This window comes from Oenanthe melanoleuca, chromosome 23 (assembly GCF_029582105.1).
Source record: "Oenanthe melanoleuca isolate GR-GAL-2019-014 chromosome 23, OMel1.0, whole genome shotgun sequence".
NCBI classification, from domain to species: domain Eukaryota; kingdom Metazoa; phylum Chordata; class Aves; order Passeriformes; family Muscicapidae; genus Oenanthe; species Oenanthe melanoleuca.
Genome location: NC_079356.1, coordinates 3,198,043 through 3,223,065, shown reverse-complemented (window position 1 = coordinate 3,223,065; position 25,023 = coordinate 3,198,043). Strand labels below are relative to the sequence as shown.

Genomic DNA, 25,023 nt, shown 5'->3' with positions numbered 1-25,023 from the left:
GTTTTTGAGTCTCTGCCTCAGTTATGGGAAGGAGTGGAATTTCAAGGTTACTAGACTCCAGATTAAAAAGCCGCTTTTTATTTCTTCCTTTTCTCCCCTGCCCAGGTGGATTTGGATGTGACACTACCCGGAGAAGGTGGAAAAGATCGTCCCTTCAAAGTGTCAATAAAGTTTGTTTCTCGGGTGAGCTGGCACTTGCTGCATGAAGTTTTGACAGGAAGAACCTTGCCTGAGCCTCTGGAACTAGACAAACCTATCAGCACTAACCCTGTTCATGCTGTCGATGTGGTGCTACGACACCTCCCCTCCATGAAGTAGGTTCACTGTCTTCCTGCAGTCTGTCTTTACCTGAAGTATCCCCACTGGGAGACCTTCATCCCCATTTCTTCACAGGTGAAAAGAGAAACTGCTCATTCCCCTTTGCAGCACAGCTGGTGAGCTGAACAGGGAGCTTGTAGCCAGTCCTGTACAAGTGTTTCTGTAGGCAGAGCAGGTGATGTGTGTGTTGGAAAAGATCAAGAAACAGCAGGCATTTATAATAGGCCTTCATTGAAATGCTGAGAGGTTCCAGTGAGCTGTAGCACTGCTGTCCTGGTTCTGCTCAGCTTGAGCCAAGTGATGGCAGTGCCTGTGAAAAGCAGTCTCTTAATCCATTGATACACTATCACCAGTGCACACTTCTCATGTCTGAAATACATGGCTGGGACCAGATACCTGTCCTAACAAAGTCTCATATTTGTTATTTTATCTCAGAACCCTGACATTTAGAGAAGGCTAGTTTTTCTTGATTTGGTTAACAAAAGTTACTTTTGAAGTTTGTTGGCTTTAGGCAGCACCATGACTTTGCTCTGATAGGTTTCACTGTGTATAGCTGACTCCTAAAAAAGTGGAATTTGTGGAATCCAGTGTTCCTCAGCTTCCCCAGATCTGTGTATGTATATGTACTAATGCCTGTGCATTACAAAACAGATGTGGAGGCTCAGGAGCAGCTGCTTTCTACCTGTGAGAGAAACATAATTTCCTCTAGTTCTTTGTTTCCCCCATAGTTTTTGCTACTCTCAATGTATCTTGTATTCCAAAGTTCCCTGTGAAATAGGAAAAATGGTATTTAGGGGCCAGGCCAGTATAGACAAGGCTGTAGCACAAACTCTGCTGTGGTGGGAATTCCACTTTCTTGAAGCAGAAGATCAGGAAGAGTAAGTTAACTTAGCTTTTGATTTGTTATACAGACTGAAAGTGGTTTGTGCATTGCTAAGAATAGTATATGTTTTTGTCCACATTTAAAAGCACTGCAATAGGAGCAGAAGCATTTGGGATATTTTGTTTATACTTGCTTCTTGGCACAGATTGCTGGTGCACAAAATGCCAAAAAGCAATAATGCTGTGTGTTATAATCTTTGTTACATGAATTTTATGTTTGGAATGCAAGAACATAAATGTGTGGTTACCTGTTTCACCAGGTACACCCCTGTGGGCCGCTCCTTCTTCTCAGCTCCAGAAGGCTATGACCACCCCCTGGGAGGGGGCAGGGAGGTCTGGTTTGGGTTCCATCAGTCAGTCCGACCTGCCATGTGGAAAATGATGCTCAACATCGATGGTAAGTGGAGATTTCAGGGCTGAGATTCAGACCAGACATGTCTGAGGCTACCTAGAAATTCTAGTCTTTTTTTCCTTGCATTTGTCATAATGTCACTGTTTGAGCTCAGATTTAGCTGCCATACAAAAACCAATATCCCTACATAAGAAGGAATTGCACAGGGCTTGTTTTCTTACTTAATTTCAGTATTGGTGCATCAGTGACAGAGGGAGGTTGCCTGCACTGTGTCTGTGCAGCTGTAGACAGTGAGTGGTGCTCAGTACTTCCAAGAAAACTCTGTAAAACATGTCCCAAACATTTCTCTGAATAGGGCTGATTGGGATGGGCTTTCTTAAGCAAAAACATAAGCTCTGCAGCACTGTATAGAGTCTCAGATGAATGGATCTGAGATCAACTGGTGCCTGTGTCAGACTCTCCCATCCTGTGAGCACTCGACTATTTAGTTGTTAAACCCGCATTGAAAAGTGTTAGTGGTGGAGGTGCAGGTGCTGCCTGAGGTTTTCTCTGGTGCACATCCAATTCTCACTGTCTTTGAAATGCTTTATAAACTCAAGGTAAATTGTCTTGCTCTACACTGAGCACTCAAAATCAGGTTGTGCTTCGCATCTGTCTTGGAGCATAATAAAATATTGCTGATGTTGAGCCATCTTGCTGAAAATTTGCAAGTCTACGTGTTCTGGTTTATGTAAATTGTGGGTGATTCTTGTGTGACTGAAGTCAATGGTTTGTTCTTGTAAAATTGACTTTCTCACAGCAGCTGTGGTTTAAAAATGAATGTAAAAATCTCAACCTGTCCCAGAAAGAACAAGTGCTGCTATCTGTTGCAAGGTACTGAGAGAACTGCAGCTCAGGTAGGAGAAGAGGATGAATTTACACCAATTGATGATGTGCTATGCTGTTACTTTGTGAGGCAAGTTTTTCTTATCAGCATTAGCAAGTGTAGTACTAACTCTTGGAGTAGAAGTTTTTCAGTCCTTCTTGTGAATGAGAAATTTTAAGCCCTTTGTAAGTGGTGATTCACGGAGCTGTTGTTCTGTTTCCTGATTTGAGGCTGTGTAATTGTCTTTAAATCCCATCACTGGAGGTTTTTCAGTTGTTTAGTTGGATGAGGCTCTCCATGAGAGTATTGCTGTGGGAGAAAACCCACAAATACCAGGGTGGGGAGAGTGAGGATTTGGGGTCACTCAGAAATCTGGAGCAATCTCAGGCATCCAGAGGTGTTGGCTGATGCATCACGTGAGGTTGATAGGCTGCTCAAGTGACACATGTCTGAAGAATGTTTGGTTGTATGAGCACAGATGTGTGATGGGTTTGGTTCATGAGATCTGGAAAGCTGATAAATGCTTGAATGTTTCTTTTCTGTTGTTGCCATTTAAAGTTTTAAACGTGTGGAACAGTTTGTGTCTGAGCTCTGCCTAGTCCCACCTCACCTTTCCTGGAAAAGGTGTTGTTTCAGTTGTTTATAACTTGGTCAGGAAGGTAATTTATGATCTTTTTTGCATGGAATAAGTCAGCTGACCTGCATAAAAGCAGTATATTGTCCCTTAAAGTGATTGTGTCATTAGCATGTGGGAGGGTAAGAGATTTGAATAGATCAAGGGCGGCACTCCCCACTACACCAACACAATTTGTGCGTAGTCAAAATAGTGCTCATGTCTACACCAGATATTGTTTCAGATTGTGTAATTTGCAAAATATTGTGTGTTGAATTATGTTAGCTTTTCATATTCAAAAGTCTCCAGTGGAGAGGTATGAATCCTGTCTCTGCAGCTTCATAGGGAGGTGAAAGAGAATGTCTCTCTGGGGTGTTGCAGCTTTCTAGAAATAAATGTTCTCTGGGGAAAAACCCTTTCAAACCCCTGAAGTTCCAGGTAGTAGCAGATTACTGTACTGAAGACAGCTGTGTCACTGTGGACCTTCTGCTGCCTTTTTGATATTTCATCTTGCAGAACTTGCTGTTCTGTTTCTAAATGTGCCTGATGTTTATGTGGAATTCTGAGAAATACTGATGTATGAACTGCTTCACAATACCTTGACTGGGCTTTTTTTACACTTAGTATTTTGCTCTTTCTAGTTTCTGCCACTGCCTTCTACAAAGCACAACCTGTAATTCAGTTCATGTGTGAAGTCCTTGACATTCATAATATTGATGAACAACCAAGACCTCTGACTGATTCTCATCGGGTAAAATTCACCAAAGAGATAAAGGGTGAGTAGAAATGGGTTGGTTTTGTCCCAGGTAACACAATAAAGGTAGTTCTAATGGAATTGTTTTAACTGGAAGCCTGGTTAACATGCATCAGAAGAGCCTGGAACTGCCAAGGGAATTGTAGTATCCATGTGTGTAGCTCTAATCCTGAGAGAAACAATGCAGCTCTGCAGAAATGGGAGCTGAAAAACATTCCCAGTGGCTTAGAGGGAAAGAGGGAGCATGTTGTTCATTGCCTGGGCAGAGATAAGTGGCTGGTGCCAACCTCTCCTAACCCAGGGTTCCTGAGGCCACCTGGCATTGTGTGTGGGCTCCTGCTGTTTGAGTGCTGTGAAATGAACATTGATTTCAAGGCTAACATTGATTCTTTGAAAGAGTGTTGTTACAGTAAATTCTAATAACTGATTGCCTTGTGGAAAAACAAGTACCACTTGCAGCTGAAGGCCAAATTCCATTCCAAAGGCATTGCATAAGCTGCTGGTTTCAGTGGTTTCACTCCATATATGCTACTTGGGTTTGTATTTTCCCATATCCTTCATTCCAGTGTAATTTCGCAGAGAGAAAAGCCTTGAAGGAGCTCAGCTTTTAAACACTTGATGCAAGATTAGACTCTACTGAAATACTGGCAGCTAAAAAGTAAATTTGAACTGTAGTCATAAAGGGATGTGCTCACAGAAGAGTCATGACTGAAAGAAGACTTACAGGAATTATTTTGTACGAGTCCTAACATGCCTCCTTTTACATCTGCCTGTCTGTCCTTGTTCTGTAGGGCAGGTAAGCAGAGATTGAAAAACTGCCTCTGCTTCATCTCAGGTGCTCAGAGGTTCTGTTACCATAGTCAGAAAATATGGAAAGTTGCTCTCAGACTTATCTTTGCTGCTGTAGGGTCTGGTAGCTCCAGCCAGGACGTGACCACCTACAGCAAAACAAGCCCTGCATTAGAGCTGGCTGTGAGTGAGCAGCACTGGGGAAGGGCACTGCCTTGGTAGGGTCACAGCAGAGTAATGACAGAGCAGGGGATGGGTTCCAGATATCTCTGTGTTCATCAGCCCTTGTCTGTGGTCACAGTGACCCATGCTTTCTTTATTTTCTCTTAATGCTGTGTCAGGGCAGTGGTGGTTTATTTTTGTCTGTGCCATTCTCTGAGTAATACTGATGTTCTTGATGCAATTAGTGTTGTCAGGGAGCAAGGAGGTACAGTCAGTGCTTCTTTGTGATCTCTCTGTCCTCAGTAAACTAAACCCAGTCTGGTGTCTGGTACCTGGGGAGCTGATTTTGTGTGGATGTTCGGTCTGTGGTCCACAATCCACACAAACCTCATCAGGATGAGCCATCCAACTGCTCTCTCAAAGGCCTTTATTACTAGACTTCACTAGTGTTAGACTTTACTACTGGAGGTGAATCCTTTGAATACCCAGGTTCTGTTTTTAGCTGCTTTCTGTCCTGTGGGGCTGGGGAAAGACAGCACTTGTGTGGATGCTGTGCAGCCCTCATGTGATAAGCTCTGTGCTCCCAGCAGATGTTGAGGCTGCTCTGTGTGAACAGCACAGTGTGTGCAGTCACAGCAACAGCCCCCAGAGCCTCTTAGAGCTGCCACTGTCATGATTATCGTGGGCAGAGATAAGTCTGGGGAGGCTCTGGTGTGTAGACTGGATGCTTTGAGATGAAATTCTCAAAATGCAAAGTTAAATTTGGTCAGTGAAATTAAATTACAGGCTGAATTTGGACACAAAGCTGGGGGGAAGACGATAAAGTAGAAACCTGGTTTTGTCCTTTTAATTTCAATTACATTGGAACTGATAGTTTGGAGAGATCTACAAGATTGAGAATAAGAACAAGAGGATATGGTGAAAACTGCTGTCTGAGTTCAGTCAATGCTTTTTAAATGAAACTGCTAAATGAAATTCAGAAGACATTGAATATTAAGTATTTTATGTCATGATTTCTTTCTGAGGATAGTAATCAGGATTAATCAGAACTCAAATTATAATGAAAGTAAAAATGTTTGGCGAATAATAATTTGTGTTTGTGCTCTATGATGCTGACCCCAAAGCTGTTATGTTCTATCATTTGAAACCTTGAGTCTCCTGTGTACATGTTTGTGTAGTATGACATCAGGTTTTTTTTTATGCTTTTATGCAGGTCTAAAGGTAGAAGTGACTCACTGTGGGACAATGAGAAGGAAGTACCGTGTCTGTAACGTAACGAGGCGGCCTGCAAGTCATCAAACGTAAGAGGCTTTTTGTCGGAGCATGAAATGTCTGATAGTTTCACACTGAGTGTCAGGATATTTCATTAATTTTGATCTTATTTGGCTACTAGTATTTTACTAAAATGTCTGTTTTTTCAGCTTTCCTTTACAGCTAGAAAATGGCCAGACTGTGGAGAGGACAGTAGCACAGTATTTCAGAGAGAAATACAACCTCCAGCTGAAGTACCCTCACCTTCCTTGTCTGCAAGTGGGACAGGAACAAAAACACACCTACCTGCCTTTAGAAGTAAGAGCCTTATTCTGATAGATCAGCTGGGTTTGGGTGGGTTTCATCAGTTTGCAAAACATTAAGAATCTATGCTTTTTGCAATACAAGTGTTTACAGGTTTACATGTTCATTACTCTTTAATTTCACTAAATACTTTCTGCATCCTAAAGTGCTTTAAGTGTAGAAATACAAGAAAGAACAGGCAGTTGCTCCAACACATTGGGGCTGTGGTTTATAGTGACAGCACAGCGTGGTGTGATCTGAGTGCTTCTGGTGTGAGTTAATGCTTCTGATTTCCCCTGCAGGTGTGTAACATTGTGGCTGGCCAGAGGTGCATCAAGAAGCTGACAGACAATCAGACATCGACCATGATAAAAGCAACAGCCAGGTCTGCCCCAGACAGGCAGGAGGAAATCAGCAGATTGGTGAGTGCCCCAATCCCAGCTCTGTGGGACACTGCTCAGAGTGACACTGGGCTGGATTACATCTATGCAAAACTTCCTAGTCTTTTCATTCCTCCTCGTCCTTGAACTTCACAGATTTTAACAACTTTTTAAAATAGGACTTATTTTAAATGGCCTGCAACAATAGCATGAGTCTGTAGTACAGGCTCTTGCATTATCATCTCTATACTGAATTTACTGTGAGGAAACACTCAAAAAAAAGCTTTTGAATGAACAAACTGCAAATGAGCACTGAGTAATGAAGGGAGCACAAACCATCTCATCCAATATATCTCATGGTAGTAATTGCTTTGACTGGGGATGGGTTGATAGTATTGGGCAGTCAAGTCTGAGCCTTTTTCAATGAAATGGTTGTAAGAACACTTCTGCAATGTTCCTGTTAGCCTATTATTTGTTATATGCTTTGTAATCAGATACTTCTGTAACATGGAAAATTCTCTCCTAGGTGAGAAGTGCAAATTATGATGCAGATCCATTTGTCCAAGAGTTCCAGTTCAAGGTGAGGGATGAGATGGCCCATGTGACAGGACGTGTGCTCCCAGCCCCGATGCTGCAGTACGGAGGACGGGTGAGGCTTTGGCTTTTCCTCTGGTTTCCATTTTGAGGCATGATTTCCTGTACATCTTGACTCTACAGGGATCAGACTTCAAATAATAAACTCTTTTTTGTTATCCTGCAGCTGCAAATAGCACCGGCTGCTTCTTTCTCAGTCACTTGAGTGTCTGTTGTTTTTGTTTCCTCAGAATCGAACCGTGGCAACACCAAGCCATGGCGTGTGGGACATGAGAGGGAAACAGTTCCACACTGGGGTGGAGATCAAGATGTGGGCCATAGCTTGCTTTGCAACACAGAGACAGTGCAGAGAAGAAATTCTGAAGTAAGGCATGTCATGGTTCAGGCTTTGAACTGTTCTCTTAATGGAGTGAAGCATGAATGTAGGATTAAAATGGGCATTTTACCTGGGTTTAATGTGAGATGTTAGGGTGAGAATCTGGGCTGGTTTGCTTCTATGCTGGAAGCTACAGTCAAAACACTGTACTGGGTACACTGTGGGGTGTTTGTCCTGTGACATCAGTGAATATAGTTCCTTCTGACATCTTGAACAAAATACTGAAGCTGTCTAGACTATTTTTTAGCCCATTCTGGCCTGTGGTGTTTCACAGCTGTACAGCCATCGTATAACAAATGTTTTTAAAATGCTGCTTTGAAAGCTATTTGGAATCATCTCCCTGATGATTCTGTCCCTTTGTGCTTTGGCTGGATACTGTTGCTACTGCAAAAATCCAAAAATCTTCTCATCTTCAGGGGTTTCACAGACCAGCTGCGCAAGATCTCCAAGGACGCCGGGATGCCCATCCAGGGCCAGCCCTGCTTCTGCAAGTATGCCCAGGGTGCAGACAGCGTGGAGCCCATGTTCCGACACCTCAAGAACACCTATTCAGGGCTGCAGCTCATCATTGTCATCCTGCCAGGGAAGACACCTGTGTATGGTAAGGGCACACCTCTGTCTTTACCTGTTTGGTCAGGTATCATTTGGAGAAATCTGCTGCCCTGCATATGTTAAAAATTACTCAGAACCTTCCTTTAGGTATTAGAAATGACTGTTTTGTGTCTAAAGATAAATTGGAAGCAGGTCTGAGTATGTAGATAAGTTAGAATTTAATGCAGAGTATGTACACTGAAATTATTGTGACTTATCTAAGATGGAAATGCAGCAATAACCTCAGGTGGACTCAGGCTGTCTCCTTGTATTTGCTTCCCAGCGGAGGTGAAGCGTGTGGGAGATACATTGTTGGGAATGGCCACACAGTGTGTTCAGGTCAAGAACGTCATTAAAACATCTCCACAGACCCTCTCAAATCTGTGCCTGAAGATTAACGTTAAACTAGGAGGAATCAACAACATCCTTGTACCTCATCAAAGGTAAGACTCTGGAGATTGCATTGGGTTTTCTTTTAACTGACGTGGTTACATTTGCTACTTAGCACCCAAAATTTAAATGTGGCCAAGCTTTAAGTTCAAATAGTGTTCTGATGATAGTACATGGTATTTGAAGTAGAATTAAATTCCTTCCAGCACAGGCTCAGAGTGGTGGTTGGCCTGTGCATTTAGGTCTTCAGCCAAGGTTCTTGTCAAATGTTTGATCAGTATCAAGGTTGAAATGAGGAACAGTTGTGTGAGGAAGAATATTTTAAAGGCAGTGTAAGACCATCCTGCTGCTTAAGTCCTGGAGAACAGTATAATGTGTATGCTGGTGCTATAGCTCAGTGGGAGCCTGGGGGACCCCTCACTCACATGGGCCCCCAGGTGTGCCACTCTGCTGAAGCCCTGGGGCTGCTCCCCACTAGAATCATGCCCCAGTTCTGGCAGTGTGTTTGCTGCAGTTTTAGACTCTGCTGGAGAGGGTTCCAAGTTCACCTCTTGTGCACAAAGATCCCATTGTTGAGCCTTGGCCCTGGTACCTGATAAGGCTGGGACACAAATAACCCCCACGGTGAGCGATGACCTTGTGGCAGCTCTTCAGCTACCAGTGTGACTTAGCACTTTTTTCTTTTTGAAGACCTTCTGTGTTCCAGCAGCCAGTGATCTTTTTGGGAGCTGATGTCACTCACCCTCCAGCTGGAGATGGAAAGAAGCCTTCCATTGCTGCTGTAAGTTTTATTAAATTTACATGGTGTTTTTTTCATCCTGGGTAAATGTTAGAATAGTTAATGCAACTCATGGACTATGTCTGTATCAAATATCTTTCAGGGCTTATGCCAGTTCTTTGTACGCATTCCCAATGATATTAAAAACCATGTATTTAAAAGAAAAAAACTGCCTGATGCTTCAGAGTGGTTCCTTAGCTCTTTAATTTTTAAATCAAGGTAAAACAGCATTGTTAAATAATATATTTCTGCAGAATCATTCTCAAGGAAATAACACGGCTTGGTGGCATTAGCTAGTAACAATTTTTGTCTTTTTAAAGGAGAAAAGTGTAATTAAAAGTGTAATTTCTGCCTGGTTTGTCAGAAATTATTTTGATATTTCTTGCCTTTTGTTTTGGAGCAGTCAGCAACTCAAGGTGGTGATTGGAGGCTGGGTCAGTACTCTGCTACTTCTTCCCCTTGGTATTTTAGTTGTCATTGATTGCAGTTACAGAAACTGCACCTGTGCTTAAAGTAACTAAGAGAAGCTGAAGTTTTTCTCAGTGTAAAACAGGAGAAAATGTCACAGAAAAATGTCTGTCTGGATTATAAAAATATGTCTTAGTGAGAAGCCGAATTCTGCAGGTGCATTTCAGGATGCTTGGGGGCAAAAGGTGTTAAACCTCTACCAAGTACAAGTTCCTGTTGAAAGTGTTACTCTGGTTGTTGTTTAGCACAATCGTCTTGTACTTGCCGCTCTTGGCTTTTTTTATTTTTAATTGTTTTGGTATAGATTTGAGCTTGAAGCCTTCCCTGCTGCACTCTCCCTGCAGGTTGTAGGCAGCATGGATGCTCACCCCAGCCGGTACTGTGCCACGGTGAGGGTCCAGCGGCCCCGGCAGGAGATCATCCAGGACCTGGCCTCCATGGTCAGGGAGCTGCTCATCCAGTTCTACAAATCAACACGGTTCAAGCCCACCCGGATCATCTTCTACAGGGACGGGGTCTCTGAGGGACAGTTCCGACAGGTTGGTTCAGCTGAGGGTTTCTTGAAAGGTTCTGTTACTCCGTGGTAGCTGTAGGTCTTGTTTTGTACTGTTTGAGTTGCTACATTTACACAAGTAATTGAGGCTTTTAAGGAGAGAATTTCTTCATCTTTTTGGGTAAGAAGAGTTGCAGCTGTTTTCCTGTCTTCAAATTTGGGAAATCACGTATCTCTGCTTTCCGAGATAACCAATTGTGTGCCAAAGTTGTACCTGCTGTTAACTACACCGAGTTAGTATGTGTTGTGTGTAGAATACAGTGGAAAGAAAACCTAAATACCTCTGTTCTTGTGCTTGTAGGTTTTGTATTATGAGCTGCTGGCCATTAGAGAAGCCTGCATCAGTTTGGAGAAGGATTACCAGCCTGGAATAACCTACATTGTGGTGCAGAAGCGACATCATACACGGCTGTTCTGTGCTGACAGAACAGAAAGGGTAATCACTGCTCTCTGAGGAACCTTTGGGGAAAGCTTCATGTCGAGCTTTTAGACTGCTGAAGAAAATATTAGCTTGGACTCCTGTCCATCTGGTTGAATGTGCATGCAGGGAAGTGTTGATTTGATAAAATGGGGTTCCAAATTGAAAAATCATTGACCTTAAGTACATTTAAAACCCCCACAACATCACATTGGAGCTAAATTCCATGTGACGACTCAGGAGCAATCTCCAGAGTTGTAATAGAAGAAAGTACAAAATGGTGGAACCTCTTTTCTGACTTAGTCAACCCAAACTGAGGCTGACAATTCTAAATAGAAATGTCTGTGCAGCTCTTCAGTCTGAGCCAGAAAGTTCAGATGTGCTGGAGGTGCAGTGTTGTGTAAGGTGCTGGAGGGCCATCCAGTGTCCTTGTCAGACCTCCAAGGCTGATGTAGTGGCACATTCCAAACAGTTCTGAGGCACTTCTTGTGCCGAAGCCTTGCCAGTGGTGAATAGAAACTTGTATTTTTCATTACAGTTGGGCTGTATAAACAGCTGAGGCTGCACTTACCAAACCTCTTCTCTAGGTTGGGCGAAGTGGCAATATTCCAGCTGGGACAACTGTAGACACAGACATTACACACCCCTACGAGTTTGATTTTTACCTCTGTAGCCATGCTGGAATACAGGTATGGTTGCTTTGTGTAAGTAAATGTGAATTTAGAGCATGTTGTTTTTCTCCTTTTTGTGACACCTGTTTACAAATAGCTATTTAGCAGGGAAATGTTATTTTAGCTTGGTTTTATCTGTAATAAAACATTATTGTGGGACTTAAAAAATTATTTGCTTAAGAGGTGGTCTCTGTTGTACCTTTAAATTTGCACTGATGGTAAGTAGTGCTTTTTAAAGTTTGTTTTAAAAGAGGTCACTGTATTTTGTGACATTATTTCTGAAAGAATATTTCAACTTGCATCAGGTTATTGCTTAAAATGTAAAAAAAAAAACTTACTCTTTAAATTTTTATGGTGTGAGTCTGGCCACACTGTCATCAGTTTTGTTTAGGTTGGCTGGGCATGACTTCTTTTCCAGTTTTGAATCATTTCAATGGGTTTCTTGTCAAACTTTACACTGTGTCTGAGCAAGCTGTTTTTTCACACCTTGGAAAAAAATTGTTATGGAAGTTGAAGCAGAAATGCTGGGTGTAGTTGCAGCTCATTGTGTTTAATATGGCAAGGCATAAAGAACCTCAACTAAATTGATACTTCAGATATAATGTTTTAAAAAGAGAGACTAGTAGCTTGGCTAAAGCACAACTATTTACCCAGTTCAGGTGCACTGTAAGATTTAACTTGAGTTTCTAGTGTTCATACTTGCAGGTAGGGTGCTCAGAAAGTGGAAGGATGTAAAAGCACTGGTTATTTCTCTGGGATGTTTCTCTGTGAGAAACAGTTTAATTGGAGGTAGGTAAAAGATACTGTAATTGTGGTTTAGTCATGTTGGGAGCAGATGTTGATCACTGAGGGTTATATAGCAGGGGTTTTATCCAAGCAAGAACATTAACAGCAATATAATAATGTATATGCTAGGTTTATTAATCTTTAAATACATTTAGGCCTGACATAAAACCAAACTCATTTGGCTGCTGCTACGTAGGAGTTAACACTAGATAGTTACACTTTCTGAACATCAAAACCTGCCTCGTTTATGGAAACCATGAGAAGTGACCCTCCATCCCCATCTCTGCAGGGAACCAGCCGTCCCTCCCACTACCACGTGCTGTGGGATGACAACTGCTTCACAGCAGACGAGCTGCAGCTGCTGACGTACCAGCTGTGCCACACGTACGTGCGCTGCACCCGCTCCGTCTCCATCCCCGCGCCCGCCTACTACGCTCACCTGGTGGCATTCAGAGCACGCTACCACCTCGTGGACAAGGAACACGACAGGTAAATCACAGGGTTTAGTCCTCACTGGTCTCAACTGCCAGGCCTAAAGCCACCTGACTACAGGTGGTTCCTGCTGAGTAACACTCAGATTAAAATAATTCCGTTACAGAAGTATTTTGTATGACTTTGACGTGGTCTGAGGGAATCAAGCCACGGATTTCATTTTCTTGCTTTAGGATCAGAATAGTCATGAATGAAGCAAATGTTAAGTGGTTCCACTTACCTGTGTATGTCAAAAATATTTTATAACCTTCAAGCCATCAATGTATTTATAAAAGGCTTATTTTTAGATGAACAAGCACAGCAGCCATGGTGAAGAGATTTGTGAAAAGCCTCAAGGTTGGGTGAATACAAGAATTGATATTTCTCAGTATCCAGTTCTGTCTCTGTGTTGGTGAAGGGTCTGGAGAGTTAGCCCTATGGGTAGCAGCTGGGGAGAGCTCAGCCTGGAGAAAAGGAGGCTCAGATGGGATCTTCTCAGTCTCTACAACTCCCTGGCAGGAGGGTGCAGCCAGAGCTGGATGGGCTTCCAGGGAACAATGGACAAGTCAAGGGGAAACAGCCTTATGCTGTGCCAGGAGAGTGTCAGGACGTCAGGAGGAATTTCTCCATGGAAAGGGTGGTCAGGCATTGGAAGGGGCTGCCCAGGGAGGTTTGGAGTCCCCATCCTTGCATGTGTTCAAGAACAGCTGGACATGGCACTCAGAGCTCTGGGCTTGGTGATGAGGTTGGGATCGGTCACAGGTTGGACTCGATTGTAGAGGTCATTTCCAACCTCAGTGATTCTACCAAAGAGATACAAAAGCAGCTTTTTGATCCAAATTAATACAATTTACAGCCCTGCCTGTCTCTCCCTCGTTCCCTGCAGTGCTGAAGGGAGCCACGTGTCAGGACAGAGCAACGGGCGAGACCCGCAGGCCCTGGCGAAGGCTGTACAGATTCACCAAGACACCTTACGCACGATGTACTTCGCTTAAGTCAATGACCCGGGAGACACTCACCGAGAGGAGAACTCAGAACTTAAGCCACATACAATGTATGTTTCCAGGGGGTTGGTTTAGGGGCTGTGCCTCCCATCGTGCTGGAGCTGACGCTGTGCAGGGGCGAGAGGCTCACCCTTAAATTGACATGAGGAAGATTGTTTACTTCATCCAGGAACACAGCACTATTATGCAATATGAAACCAGCCAACTGCTTTTTTGGGGCGGGCTCCCGTGGGAAGTACCGCCATCATTTTTTTTTTTTTAATTATTATTTCTCGTAGTTTAACCCTCTTCTGCCTTTACCTCAAGTTGCTCGGCAGCACAACTATTGTTGCAAAAAAAAAAATAGTAATAATAAACTAAAATCTATTGTGTAATTTAAAAAACAAACCACCTTTTAGGAACAATCACAGTGATTGTTTGGAGAAGGGAAGTGTGCAAAAAAGAAAATAAGATTTTAATCCCCGTGCATTGAGGAATCTTTCTCTCAGTGTTGCCATCGAGCATTCGAATGTGAACATATCCAAGTGCATTGGAATGTACAGCACTAGCTAGGAAACAGTGAAGGGGGGGGAAGATGTTTTGCACACTAGTCCAATAATTTGAACCTAATTTAGCCAATGGCTGCCTTTGTGTCTTTTCTCACAGCTTTGGAGTTCTCAGCTCCAAGAGTTCCCTTTCAAAAGCAATCCAAGAAGCTCGTGGTTCATGTGCAGGCAGTAGTGACCCAACTCTTCTTGCTCCCTGGGGGAATTTACTAAAGCTGCTGTTTTACCTAGTCCAAAAGTTTCAATTTTTTCCTATCTGGCAAGTCAAATCTGTTGAAGCTTCACGTGAGATCCAATGTCCCAGGATTTCTGGGATGACATACAGTAACCACCAGAACTGAAACTTTAGAGCTAAGGTCTTTTTGGAAAAAAAAGAAACCTGCTACTTTACTTGCTGCCTCTCACACCTTAATGTGATTCATATGTATGTGTGTTTGAAGTTTAGCTTCCTTTTGTTTCTTTTATATTTATTAGAGTAATAATAATGCTTTAATTTAATTATTACAGAACATATGGTCAACATCAACTTTTATTTTTTAGAAATGTAATCATGTTTATTTTTAAAAAAAGAAACTGACAACTTGTTTTGCTATCTTTTAGTGCAATAAGCATTCTAAAGAAAAACTGTGTCCATTGAGCTGTACTGAAGCAGTGTCTGTACCACAGACTGTGGGAGAATGGACACCTCCAGGATTTTAAAAGGACAAAGTAAAAGCCTTAATTTTGAAAGGAAAGTTTTATAGTCAGAAGGAATCTTGAATTTTCCTTTTTTAAATCAAAAAAATAGACAAAAAATACTTCTAGACTTCTGCAAGCTTTACTTGTTGCTGCAGTCTTTTGATTTAACAAAGGAATTGGCCTTATTTTTGGCTTTGAAATGTGGAGCATATTTGAATTAAATGGAAAGGGTTTTGTATTAAGATCTCAGTTTTTACATGCTTAATTAAACCTATTTGACATCAGTAAAATCTCTGGAATTAATAAAAGTTTTTAGGCTTTTTTCCTCTTTGATAGTGACTTTCCTTTTAAAATTAAGTTATTGGTAACTTCATTTCACTTTGCAAATAAAGAGGGCTGGGATAGTTCTAACATGTTAAATCACCGAAATGTGAAACAAACCAATGGGACTCTTTCATTCCACTTTAAAACCAATGTTTAAGATGTCAGAGACGAGCGTTTATTCAACGAGGGGACTGGGGAGTTTTGCACTTTGTAAACTCGTGAACTGCATTTTTGACTGTTTTTATTTGCACTGGTTCATAGTATATTTACTGCAGCTGTTTGTATGGGCATTGCTGTGATCCCAGCCCTCCCGACCTCCACCTGCTCTCACATGAAAACCTGGTTGGTCTAAGTAGCTTCTCCTCGTTCTCACCAAATCCGCTGTTTGCCAATATACTGTATTTTGAGCCTAAAATCTGAGCCCATTTTGCTTCACCAGGCATGAACCCCCTTTTTTCTGCCAGAAAAACCAAGTACTGTATTTTGTGCGTTTGTATATTGTATGGAAATGTCCGTAGTGCTGTTCACAACACTGTCTGCAAGAGCTTTACTAACAGCTGGTGTAGATACCTATTTTATCTCTCAAAATCGAGGAAAATCATGTAGAAGACTAACTTGGCAAAGCTAAAATTGCACTGGAAACAGTGGTGGGGGTGGGCATGGCTGGGGGTGCTCGTAGGGGAGGTGGGGGTGGCTGGGGGGGCTCAGCAGTCCCCAAGGAGTTGGGGACCCCCAGAGCCAGAGGGTCCCAGCTCAGATCCCTGTGAGTGCCTTTGGACACACCTGGTGCAAGGAGGGGGCTGTGACCAAGTCCTTTGAGCAAGGTTTTTTCTCAGTGAGTCTCTCAGATGTTTTCCCAGTCTGTGACCTGACACTTTTCTCCTAAAGCTCTCTCAGTAGCAGTGCTGTTTGTAAAAGGTTCAGCTTAAGCTTTATACAGAAATTTCTTTTGGAACAGAGAACTTTTTTTTTAAAAAAAAAACTATTTTACAAAGAGTTCTTGTGGACTTCTGGCATTTAGCTGAAAATTCCTTTTTACAAAGCTTTCTAACTCTCCTTTCAAAGCCGCTTCTCATCCCGCCCACGCTCGGTGGCTCGGATTTGAGAAGCTTTTTTGCTCACTACTTTCACCAAAAACTAAAGAAACTTCATTGGCAAAGTGACTTCAGTTGTCAAGGTAACATTGTACCTGGTTTTCATGTGAAGAGTATTTGGAAGTTTTAATCTCTCTTCTTGGTTTTGCAAATATCTACGTCAAGTGCCGATACTTCTTTGTATTACGATATCAAGTTACTGACGTTGTGAGGGCCACACATTTATGATGCTGTAGCTGCTATATTTATTTAAATGGAGATGGACAATTACTGCACTAAGGAATGAGGAGAAAAGCAAGGAATCAAGGTTAGTTAGATATCTTGGTTTTTTTTCAAAAGAGAATTAACAGTGTGAAATATCAAGTGTAACAAAGGGTGCTGTCATTTTAACTGAGATTAAATAGCCAGATATTCTTCTTTTGTTTAAAAACATATATATTTTGATGTTTGCAGTTTGGGGGTGGGGGGTCGGGATAAATGGTACCTCATCTGTGGTGGCAGTTTCCAGTATATTTTCAGAGTATATGGATTTCTTTTATTTTTGTACCTGCTCTCCTTGAAAAAGAAAAAAAAAAAAAATCTCAAATTTTATGTGCTGTTTGAGGAAATCTTGAGTGGCACAGCAGATCCCCCTCTCCGGCCGGGAGCTGGCTGTGGATATTCCAAAGAGGGATGTGGGCACAGGCTGATGGCTCTTCTTGCTTTGCAGACACTGGCCTTGGGTTTCTGCCTGTGGAGAAAAGCAGTTCCTGTCTCCTCAGACACTGCACCGAGACCTCACTTGTACTGAACAAGTGCCACTAAACGCTCCCGTGGTGGGGGCAAGCCCAGGGTATCGCCGAGCCCCTCCTCACCCAGCCAGCCCTGCCCAAACCTCCCACCTGGCCACTGCTAGATCCAGAGCTGGAGAGAATCATAGAATGTTTGTGGTTGAGGCGTTAAACTCATGACATTTGCCAACAGCAGGAGTGACTCCACTGTAAGTCACCTTTTTCCCTTTCTAGGGACTTGAGCCGTGGCCATTTGACTCAGGATCGCTGTGTCACTGTTCCATGTGTCATCTGGTTACACGTGTCCAAAAGTTATTTTTATAGGATTCATTCCGGTGTTCTTTTGGGAGTTTGGCCACAGAAATGGTTTTCAGGAGTAAAATGGGTTTCTGGAAGTTGTCAGTCAAATTATTTCAAGATGCTCTTGGTCCTAAATGATTTTCGCTTCTTCATGTACAAATACTTGTCCTATAAAATGCTCAACATGAGATACCATGTAGTCTGCTGTAAAAATTCCAGCTACAAATACTGGTTTTCTATTAGTCTTAAAGTTCACTCTGGTGAAATTCCAAGCTCGAGTTTGAGGCCTTTTTGGGTTTTTTTTTTTTATTTTTTCCCTTTTCTTACACTTTCTTCATATCTTGTCCACTTTTGGTATTTTCCCTGTTTTGTGAACTGAGGGTTTAGAACTTTACTCAAAGCACTTTTATAACCAAGGAGTCAAAAGCTCAGATTAAGTATGTTGGGCCTGTAAATTCATTTTTCAAAGGTGTTTGTTTCTAAATGGCCATCGTGGTCTCTGGTCAGGCTGGGCAGATGCTCTGTCCCTTTCAGTGCTGTGGAGTTTCATGGCTGCTACTGGCAGGTTGATTTGATCTAGTGAAAAAATCCATAGAGGTGTCAAAGGGAAAGATTTCTGTCTGTCTTTTCTACCCAAAGATGGTACTTTAGGTTGATGCTGAGTGTTTGGAATATCATTTTTGGTTTGGCACGTGTTGAAATCAAACTTGACTTAGCCAATTCACTCCTTGTTTATGTAAAATACCATGGTTAGAGCTTGAGCTCGTTGACGCTTTCTGCTGGTAGAAGATTTTGTACTTTCTGTAGCTGAAGTATGAGCAAGATGAATACAGGATCCTACATCTTACCTCCCAAGCAGAATCTTTAAAATCCTGATCTCCATGACACTAAAACCCAAATTGTTGTCCTCTGAGTAGACAAAGGTGCATATGGAGAGGAAGGAATTCTAAGGGAGAGGCATGCGAGGGAAAATATCAAAGCATTGAATGAGGGTGTTGGGGAGACTCCATCCACTTTCCATCCCACATGCCCTGGCCTTTCATATCCTGTCTGAGGTACCCCCTCACCTGACACGGGTTGTTACCCTAGGGTCCTTTTCAAACAAAGCAGTTCCACTGTTTAAAACTTGGAATGACTTCTATTTTTTTTAAGCAAGACAGTCCTCAGAAAGTGCCTTTTTAGAAGATGGTGCTGTAGATTTTTATTTTCCAGTTGTACGTGGCTGCAAATTTAAGATAAATTATTGAAAATGCCAAGTGTTTGATGGTATCTTTTAGGTACTGTCAAGCTTCAGCTTCTCTGAGTCAGGACCAAGAATAACCAGGAAGGTGTTTCCTTTGGAGGGAGAGGCATTGAGGAGCGATCACCAAATTCAGCTGGTAGGCTGGGGTTAGGTTGGGTTTTATCAATGTGATTTACCTCTTCATATTGAGGGGGCTGGTGGTTTGGGGTGTGGGAGAAGCCATGGGGACATGACTGGTGCTGAGAGGAATCCATAGCTCCCCAAGGATGTCTTGTCTTAGGGGAATCACATTCCCAAAGATGGAGACAAACTGAAGGGTGTATTTAGAAGGATGCCTTAAAGATGACCTGGGAGATGGTCTTCACATGGCTCATGTGTGTTTGGGACAGATCAGTGGATCTTTAGATTGCCAGCTGGGAGCTGGATTCTCTGGATAGGAGCAGCTTGGTGGCTGAGCAATGCTGTGCTGGGGCTGGGTCCATGGTGGGTTTGGTGAGCGTTCCTGCAGTCAGGAAAAGCTGTAGACTAGACTATTAAACACTGCACCTCAGTAACCTTGTAATGCTGCATAAAGTAATAATAATAGCAAAGTTGTGCTTTGATGACACTGTAATGTGCTTGCACATGCCTGCAAAAAACACTTCCTTTTCCTTTGGTATCAGTCTGAGTAGCAGTTATGGGACTTTTTTTTTATGGAGCCTTGTCCTTTGTTGTGGTGTTTCTGTATATTTATTGGTGGTCTGTGTGCAGCTCATAGGTCTGTGTGTCTGCTCTGTGTGTTGCTTTTAACACTTATTTTTAGGCAGGAGAAGTTTCTGAATGTTTTGGTTTTCTTCTCCAAAGAAAGTTGGCTTAACCAGTCGTGTTTGAGAGGAGACAATTAACCCGCTCGCCATAGACAAGTGCTTCATTGGTACCTTGTTTCTCTACAACTAAAATGATTTTGTGCATTTTATTACTGTTTATAGTGTTGGGCATTCAAGATGTGAAATAACTTGATGTCAGGATATTTTTGAATATCAGAAGTTTAACTGCAGAACTTGCTGAATAATTCCAAGTGGTCTCTTTGCAGGAATATGTTCATGTCCAGACTTACTTTAGGAGTAAGCAGAGCTTCTGGACATGGTCAAGGGAATATGTGGGGTTCAGAGTCCCAGCACTGGGCAGTGCTCTTGCTGAGTTGCCCACACCTTGTTATTGGGGGGATGCTGCAGCTCCTCAGGCACAAGTTGACTCTCTTTGCTCTGTAATTTCTTCTGATTCAAGTTCGAGACATGATCCAATGTCTCTTGTAGCTTGTACCAACTTTCTTGTCTTACTACAGTGCCCAATGCCACTGTGTTGGTATTTAAGCTTGCCATGATGTTCAATTATTTTATATTTCCAATTTCTCAATGTTACTAGGCTGGGGTTTAGAAAGCATTTTTTAGTCTAAATTCTGAGCCAAAACTGTGTCTCCTGACCCTTTTAGTAGTAGCTGTTTCTATCTTTTAGACTAAAAAGGGCCAAAAATCTTGCACCATCAGCTTGTTTGCAGCAATACTCTATCTCCTCCCTTGCCTGTAAACCAGCTGCTTTGTTTCCCTCTACATTTAGCTCATACTGAACCTGTTGAGACATAGAAGGAAGTTGCTGCCTCTTTCTATCAAAAGGAATGACCTTGCACCTGATGAAGCAGTTTTCTGTTGGACACAAATCTCTTGCCTTGGTGTCCATGAGCTGCCACATAAGAGGTTTAATTCCAATAGAAATGTTTCTGTTGCAGTCATTGGAGGGTGCATGATGGTTTAAAGTATCCAAATTAAATAAGAGCTAACAAACCACTGAAAATAGACATTGTTAAAATACTTTAAAAAAAAAAACAACACAAACAGCAAACCAAAACATGACAAGGAGCAGCTGCAGGTGGACAGGGAGGACCTTCTCAAGGAGATGGAGAACCTGTGGGACTGAGATTGAGATCCTGTGGCTGTTGGGAAAGCTACAAGGGAAAGAAAAAAGGTGAAAGAGGCAGAAAGGGCAGACTCAAAGTAACAGAGTGCAGTAGGAGTTATTCAAACTCCTTTAAAAATTATCAAGTGGGAATATCAAAACAGAATATTGCTAATGAAAAAGCAGCCGAGACTCCTTTGCCTCCCATAGCAAATAAAAAGAGCAAAACTTGCCAGCTGATGTTTTCCTTCAGTACCTTTCAGTACTTGAAAAGGCCTGTAAGAATGATGGGGGTGAACTTTTAGGAGGGTCTGTTGCCACAGGATATGTGGTGATGGTTTTAAACTGAGGGAGGTGGGTTCAAACAAGATTTAAGAAGGTTTTTACAATGTGTGTGATGAAACACTGGCACAGGTTGCCCAGGGAAGCTGTGGCTGCCCCATCCCTGAAAATATCCAAGGTGTCAGGTTGGATGGGGCTTGGAGCAACCTGGTCTAGAGGTCCCAGGTCACAGCAGGGGGGGCTTGTCTGGATGAGCTTTAAAAGATCCCTTCCAACCTAGACTACTCTGTTATTCTGTGACTGCTAATTCAAAAACTAATATATGAGGGGAAAAAGCATGTTCCTGCATATTTTTAGGGGTGCCTGTTCTCCAGGCTGTGAGCAGGTGGCAGTGCCTATGACTGCTGCCCCCTGAAATCAAACTGGTTTTATCCAAACTTTGGATCCCTTACTTGGGTGAAACAAATGCAGCTTCCAGTGGATCTGCTGGTTCAGACAGTACTGACCCAAGAGATTTTGTGAGCAATATGTGGCTCTTCTGAGATGCCCTGAGAGACTCTTGGTTGCCTGGAGCTGTGCCAGGAGCAGCAGGAGGGAGGTGTCGAGGTCATTTTGCTGCAGCACTGCAGTTGCTCTGCTCTTACTCAGCTCTTACCTACCTCCCCATTCCCTGAGCAGGGTCTCTCTTCCTCCACTGCCTGTATGGAATGAGCCATGTTGAGGATGCTGTGGCTGTGTGAAGCACAGATCAGCTCTGGATGTGAGGGTGGGGGTGGGATGGTGACAAAAGTCTGTAGAAACAAAAGGACTGGGTAGGAAGTGGGTGGGTGTCAAGTGAGCTGTGATCAGTTCACACCTTTCAGGGACATTGATAGGGACATCAGACATGACCTTGAGTATCCTGAACTGTTTATGTTGGACTTGAACTCACTGAGAGCAAGTATGTGCCTTTTTTTGACCAGGAACAGAGCTGGAAAAAACTGTATTTGCATTAGTAGGATGGTTAGTATTTTTCTTGAACTGTTTTTAAAGCTCAAAGTCCTTGGTCAGAGTTGGTTTTGTGTTGAATTACTTAATCAAAGTGAGCCCTGAATTATTTGTGAATTAGAACTACCCAGAGAAGAGAAGCTTTTAAAATAAGTGATTTCTGAAGAGTAATGTCATCAAATAAACCTACTTCCTGGTAGACTTGCAATTTTTAAAAATAAAATTTAACCTTGTTATGTTTATCTAATGAGAATCATTAATTCTGCCTTTATTTGACTGTTGCCTGTCCAGTGATGTCCTCGCTCTTTACTGTGCTCCTGCAGCTTTTCATACACTCCATTGCCTCTCCCCTCTCCACCCATCTGGAGGTTGCAGGGACATGGGGAACATTGTCCAGTGAATGTCAGGGAGCAGTGCAAAGCTCTGGCTCAATGGGAACGTGGAGGTGAGGAAATGTCACAGATCAGTTCAAAAAGCAGTTTTCCAGCAGTGGGGGTGGTGATGTCTGGGAACAGAATCTTGTGGTCACTTGGGTGTGGAAAGAGGAACAACCCCCCATCCTCTGACACAGGTCCCTGTTGTAGACACTGCATTGTGCAGAAGTTGGCACCTGTGTGCTTTGATGCCAGTTTGGGCTTTAAGCTGCTAAAAATAATGGATTTTCAGACCAAAATGGAAGAGTTTTTCCAAGAGGTTCTATTTTAAGCTATTTTGAGACAAGTTGTTTTGGCAAGTTGTCCAGCCAGGAGCTCTGGAACCAGCTGGCTCTGAAGCAGGTTCCCTTTCTGACCTGGGGGAAATGATTCTGCCTCATTTTTCATCTAGAAAATGTTTGTGATGATTGACATTGCCTTTTGAGAGTGAGTACTGGGTGATCTGAGGGTGCCCCATGTTGTGCAAGTGGTAACCTCATGATACACTTCTTGCACGTTTGCATCTTCCAGTAAATGCAGATTTTGGAGCCCATCCCTGCTGGGAGCCAGAGCTCTTCCTTCCCATCCCATTGCAGCTCTGCCCAAGGCTGAAGCCCCTTGGGGTCAGTTACTTGTTTGCCATCTTGCTTTCTTTAAACTAACCCATTTTTTTGTAAAACAGATGCTCAGAGGGAAAGTTTATTTAAATGAAAGGGTTTTTTTTCGTTGCTGAGAATTACACAGGTCTTTCAAATGCATTTGGCAGTTGGAGAATTAATGCTATAACACTATCTAGCAACACAAAAATATGGCTGTATGTTGAGTTTAGGGCCATGCTTTTGCCCATGAATCATAGATTCACAACCATTTCAGTACAGCTGTGCAAAAGTTAGCTTTTAAAATAGTTACTAACAAAGTTTCATTTTGCTTACACTTGCAAATCTCTTAAATATCTTCAAAACCAGTTTCTTTGATAGAAAATACATGTCTTGATAGGTATTGTCCACTCAGATGTAATAGCAAAGTGATGCCCACTGGAGCAATGCTGAATTTAAAGAACTTTTGGAACCTGATGGTGTGCCAGCAGAATGAAAACTTGGGTATTACTCCTAAAGTAGTAAGGAAATTGAACACCAACAAAATTTGGTGAGAGGAAGAATGCCAGAGGTGGAGTTTGGCTTCTGGCAACTTTGCAGTGCAGAATGGCTTCTTCTGGGTACTTGCTTTTGTGCATCACTTCTCTCCTGTGGCTGTAGTGTTTACTTTTTTCTGAACTTGATTTCTCTTTTTCATTGAAATCTCATTTTTGCAGTTTTCAGTGTTGAATCTCACCTTGAGACAACTACATGTTGGTTTCCTGTAGAAATACCTGCTTCTAGCTCGTTGTGTTCGGTGTCTGTTTGCAGGCAGGTGTGAAAAGTGAGCTGCAGCACAGCAGTAAGGCGGGCAGAGCGAGTTTTGGGTCAGAAATGTTGGTTTTACAGGCTCTGGTGTACACATCAGTGTTCCAGGGGAACAGTGACACTTCAGGCTCACAGGATAATGGACCCTCCTGCCTGTTGTTCTTATCTCTTCCCTTGGTACAAGCAATTCAGCTCCCCAGGTAGCCTCATGGTGGATAAATGGTGCTTGGTGGGGAAAAACTGGGCTGTTCACCTGGCTGGAGGTGTGTGATCATGGATAAGGACATTGTCAGTTTTACTTCACAGCTTTCACACTAATTGGTAGCATTTATGAGCCAAGATGAAAGGATTTTCAGAAGAAGGTGGCTCAGGTGCCATTGTGTGTGCCATAAACACCACTGGCCAGTGAGCTGTGTTAGCTTTGGAGACTGCTGGAAGCAATGTCACACAGAAATTTTGCCTATTTAATACCATGTGTTTAAATTGTTCAGAAAAAGAAAGTGTCATGCTGTTTGGGATTCCTTTTCTGAATAAAATTCTAATAAACCAGTCTGGATTGATTCCCTCCCATGTGTCTGCTCTTTCTCATATGCTTGTAACTGCTCCCCTGTTTTGGTGTCCCATTGCTTCGGCAGGAGCGTGAATGTGTTCCCACCGTGAAGGTCCTGGGGGCTTTCAAAGCAAAAGGGAAATGTTTCAAGAGTCAAACAGAGCTGTGACTTGAGACGTTGCACAAATAGATTGTAGATGGATGGCAAACAAACTGGTAAAAGCCTTTATTTTTACTTAACCATCTTGACCATGTGTGCCTCTTTGTACCGTGGGCTGCAGCCGTGCGGGGTGGGAGGGAACGTGTTGGTGTTTGAGGTGTACTTGCTAAGCAGAAGCCGTGTCCTCTGCCCTTTCTCCCTTTCCGGACAAATTGTTCTTGCCAAAATTTTCTACCTGTTGCAAGAGTTGCTTTCCTTCCAGCACAGTAAAATGTCGACTTCTTTCACTGTTCCTTCCCTCTCGTAGGCATCTGTAACCTCTGTACGACTGTGTATAGGACACAGCAGTCATCGATCTCTGCTGGCTATAGATACCATCAACTTGAGTGTATTGTAAACGAACTGTATTCATTTGAAAAATAAATTTTTTTTTTGAAATGCACAAGTGTGAGACTTTATTTATACTTTTTATCATTTTGATTTATTCCCAAAGCAAGGAGCAGATGGCAGTGGTCTAGGTGGGAGGGTGTAGAGGGAGGAGGCATCAGGCACATCCAAGGACAGAAGACCATT

At 42.6% G+C, this 25,023-nt stretch overlaps 1 protein-coding gene across 1 annotated transcript in view; it reads left to right on the top strand.

The window, feature by feature from the left end:
• The window catches only part of AGO3 (argonaute RISC catalytic component 3), a 32,787-nt gene extending 8,487 nt beyond the window's left edge, over positions 1–24,300 (top strand). Inside the window, exons 4-19 of the mRNA XM_056508920.1 lie at positions 106–314; positions 1,461–1,597; positions 3,672–3,806; positions 5,949–6,036; positions 6,157–6,304; positions 6,592–6,711; positions 7,196–7,318; positions 7,494–7,627; positions 8,056–8,240; positions 8,514–8,673; positions 9,311–9,401; positions 10,211–10,405; positions 10,721–10,855; positions 11,425–11,526; positions 12,584–12,783; positions 13,652–24,300. Coding sequence (XP_056364895.1) covers positions 106–314; positions 1,461–1,597; positions 3,672–3,806; positions 5,949–6,036; positions 6,157–6,304; positions 6,592–6,711; positions 7,196–7,318; positions 7,494–7,627; positions 8,056–8,240; positions 8,514–8,673; positions 9,311–9,401; positions 10,211–10,405; positions 10,721–10,855; positions 11,425–11,526; positions 12,584–12,783; positions 13,652–13,760 — 2,271 coding nt within the window. The 3' untranslated portion in view covers positions 13,761–24,300. The remainder of the gene's footprint in view (positions 1–105; positions 315–1,460; positions 1,598–3,671; positions 3,807–5,948; positions 6,037–6,156; positions 6,305–6,591; positions 6,712–7,195; positions 7,319–7,493; positions 7,628–8,055; positions 8,241–8,513; positions 8,674–9,310; positions 9,402–10,210; positions 10,406–10,720; positions 10,856–11,424; positions 11,527–12,583; positions 12,784–13,651) is intronic.
• Positions 24,301–25,023: the final 723 nt, after the last annotated feature.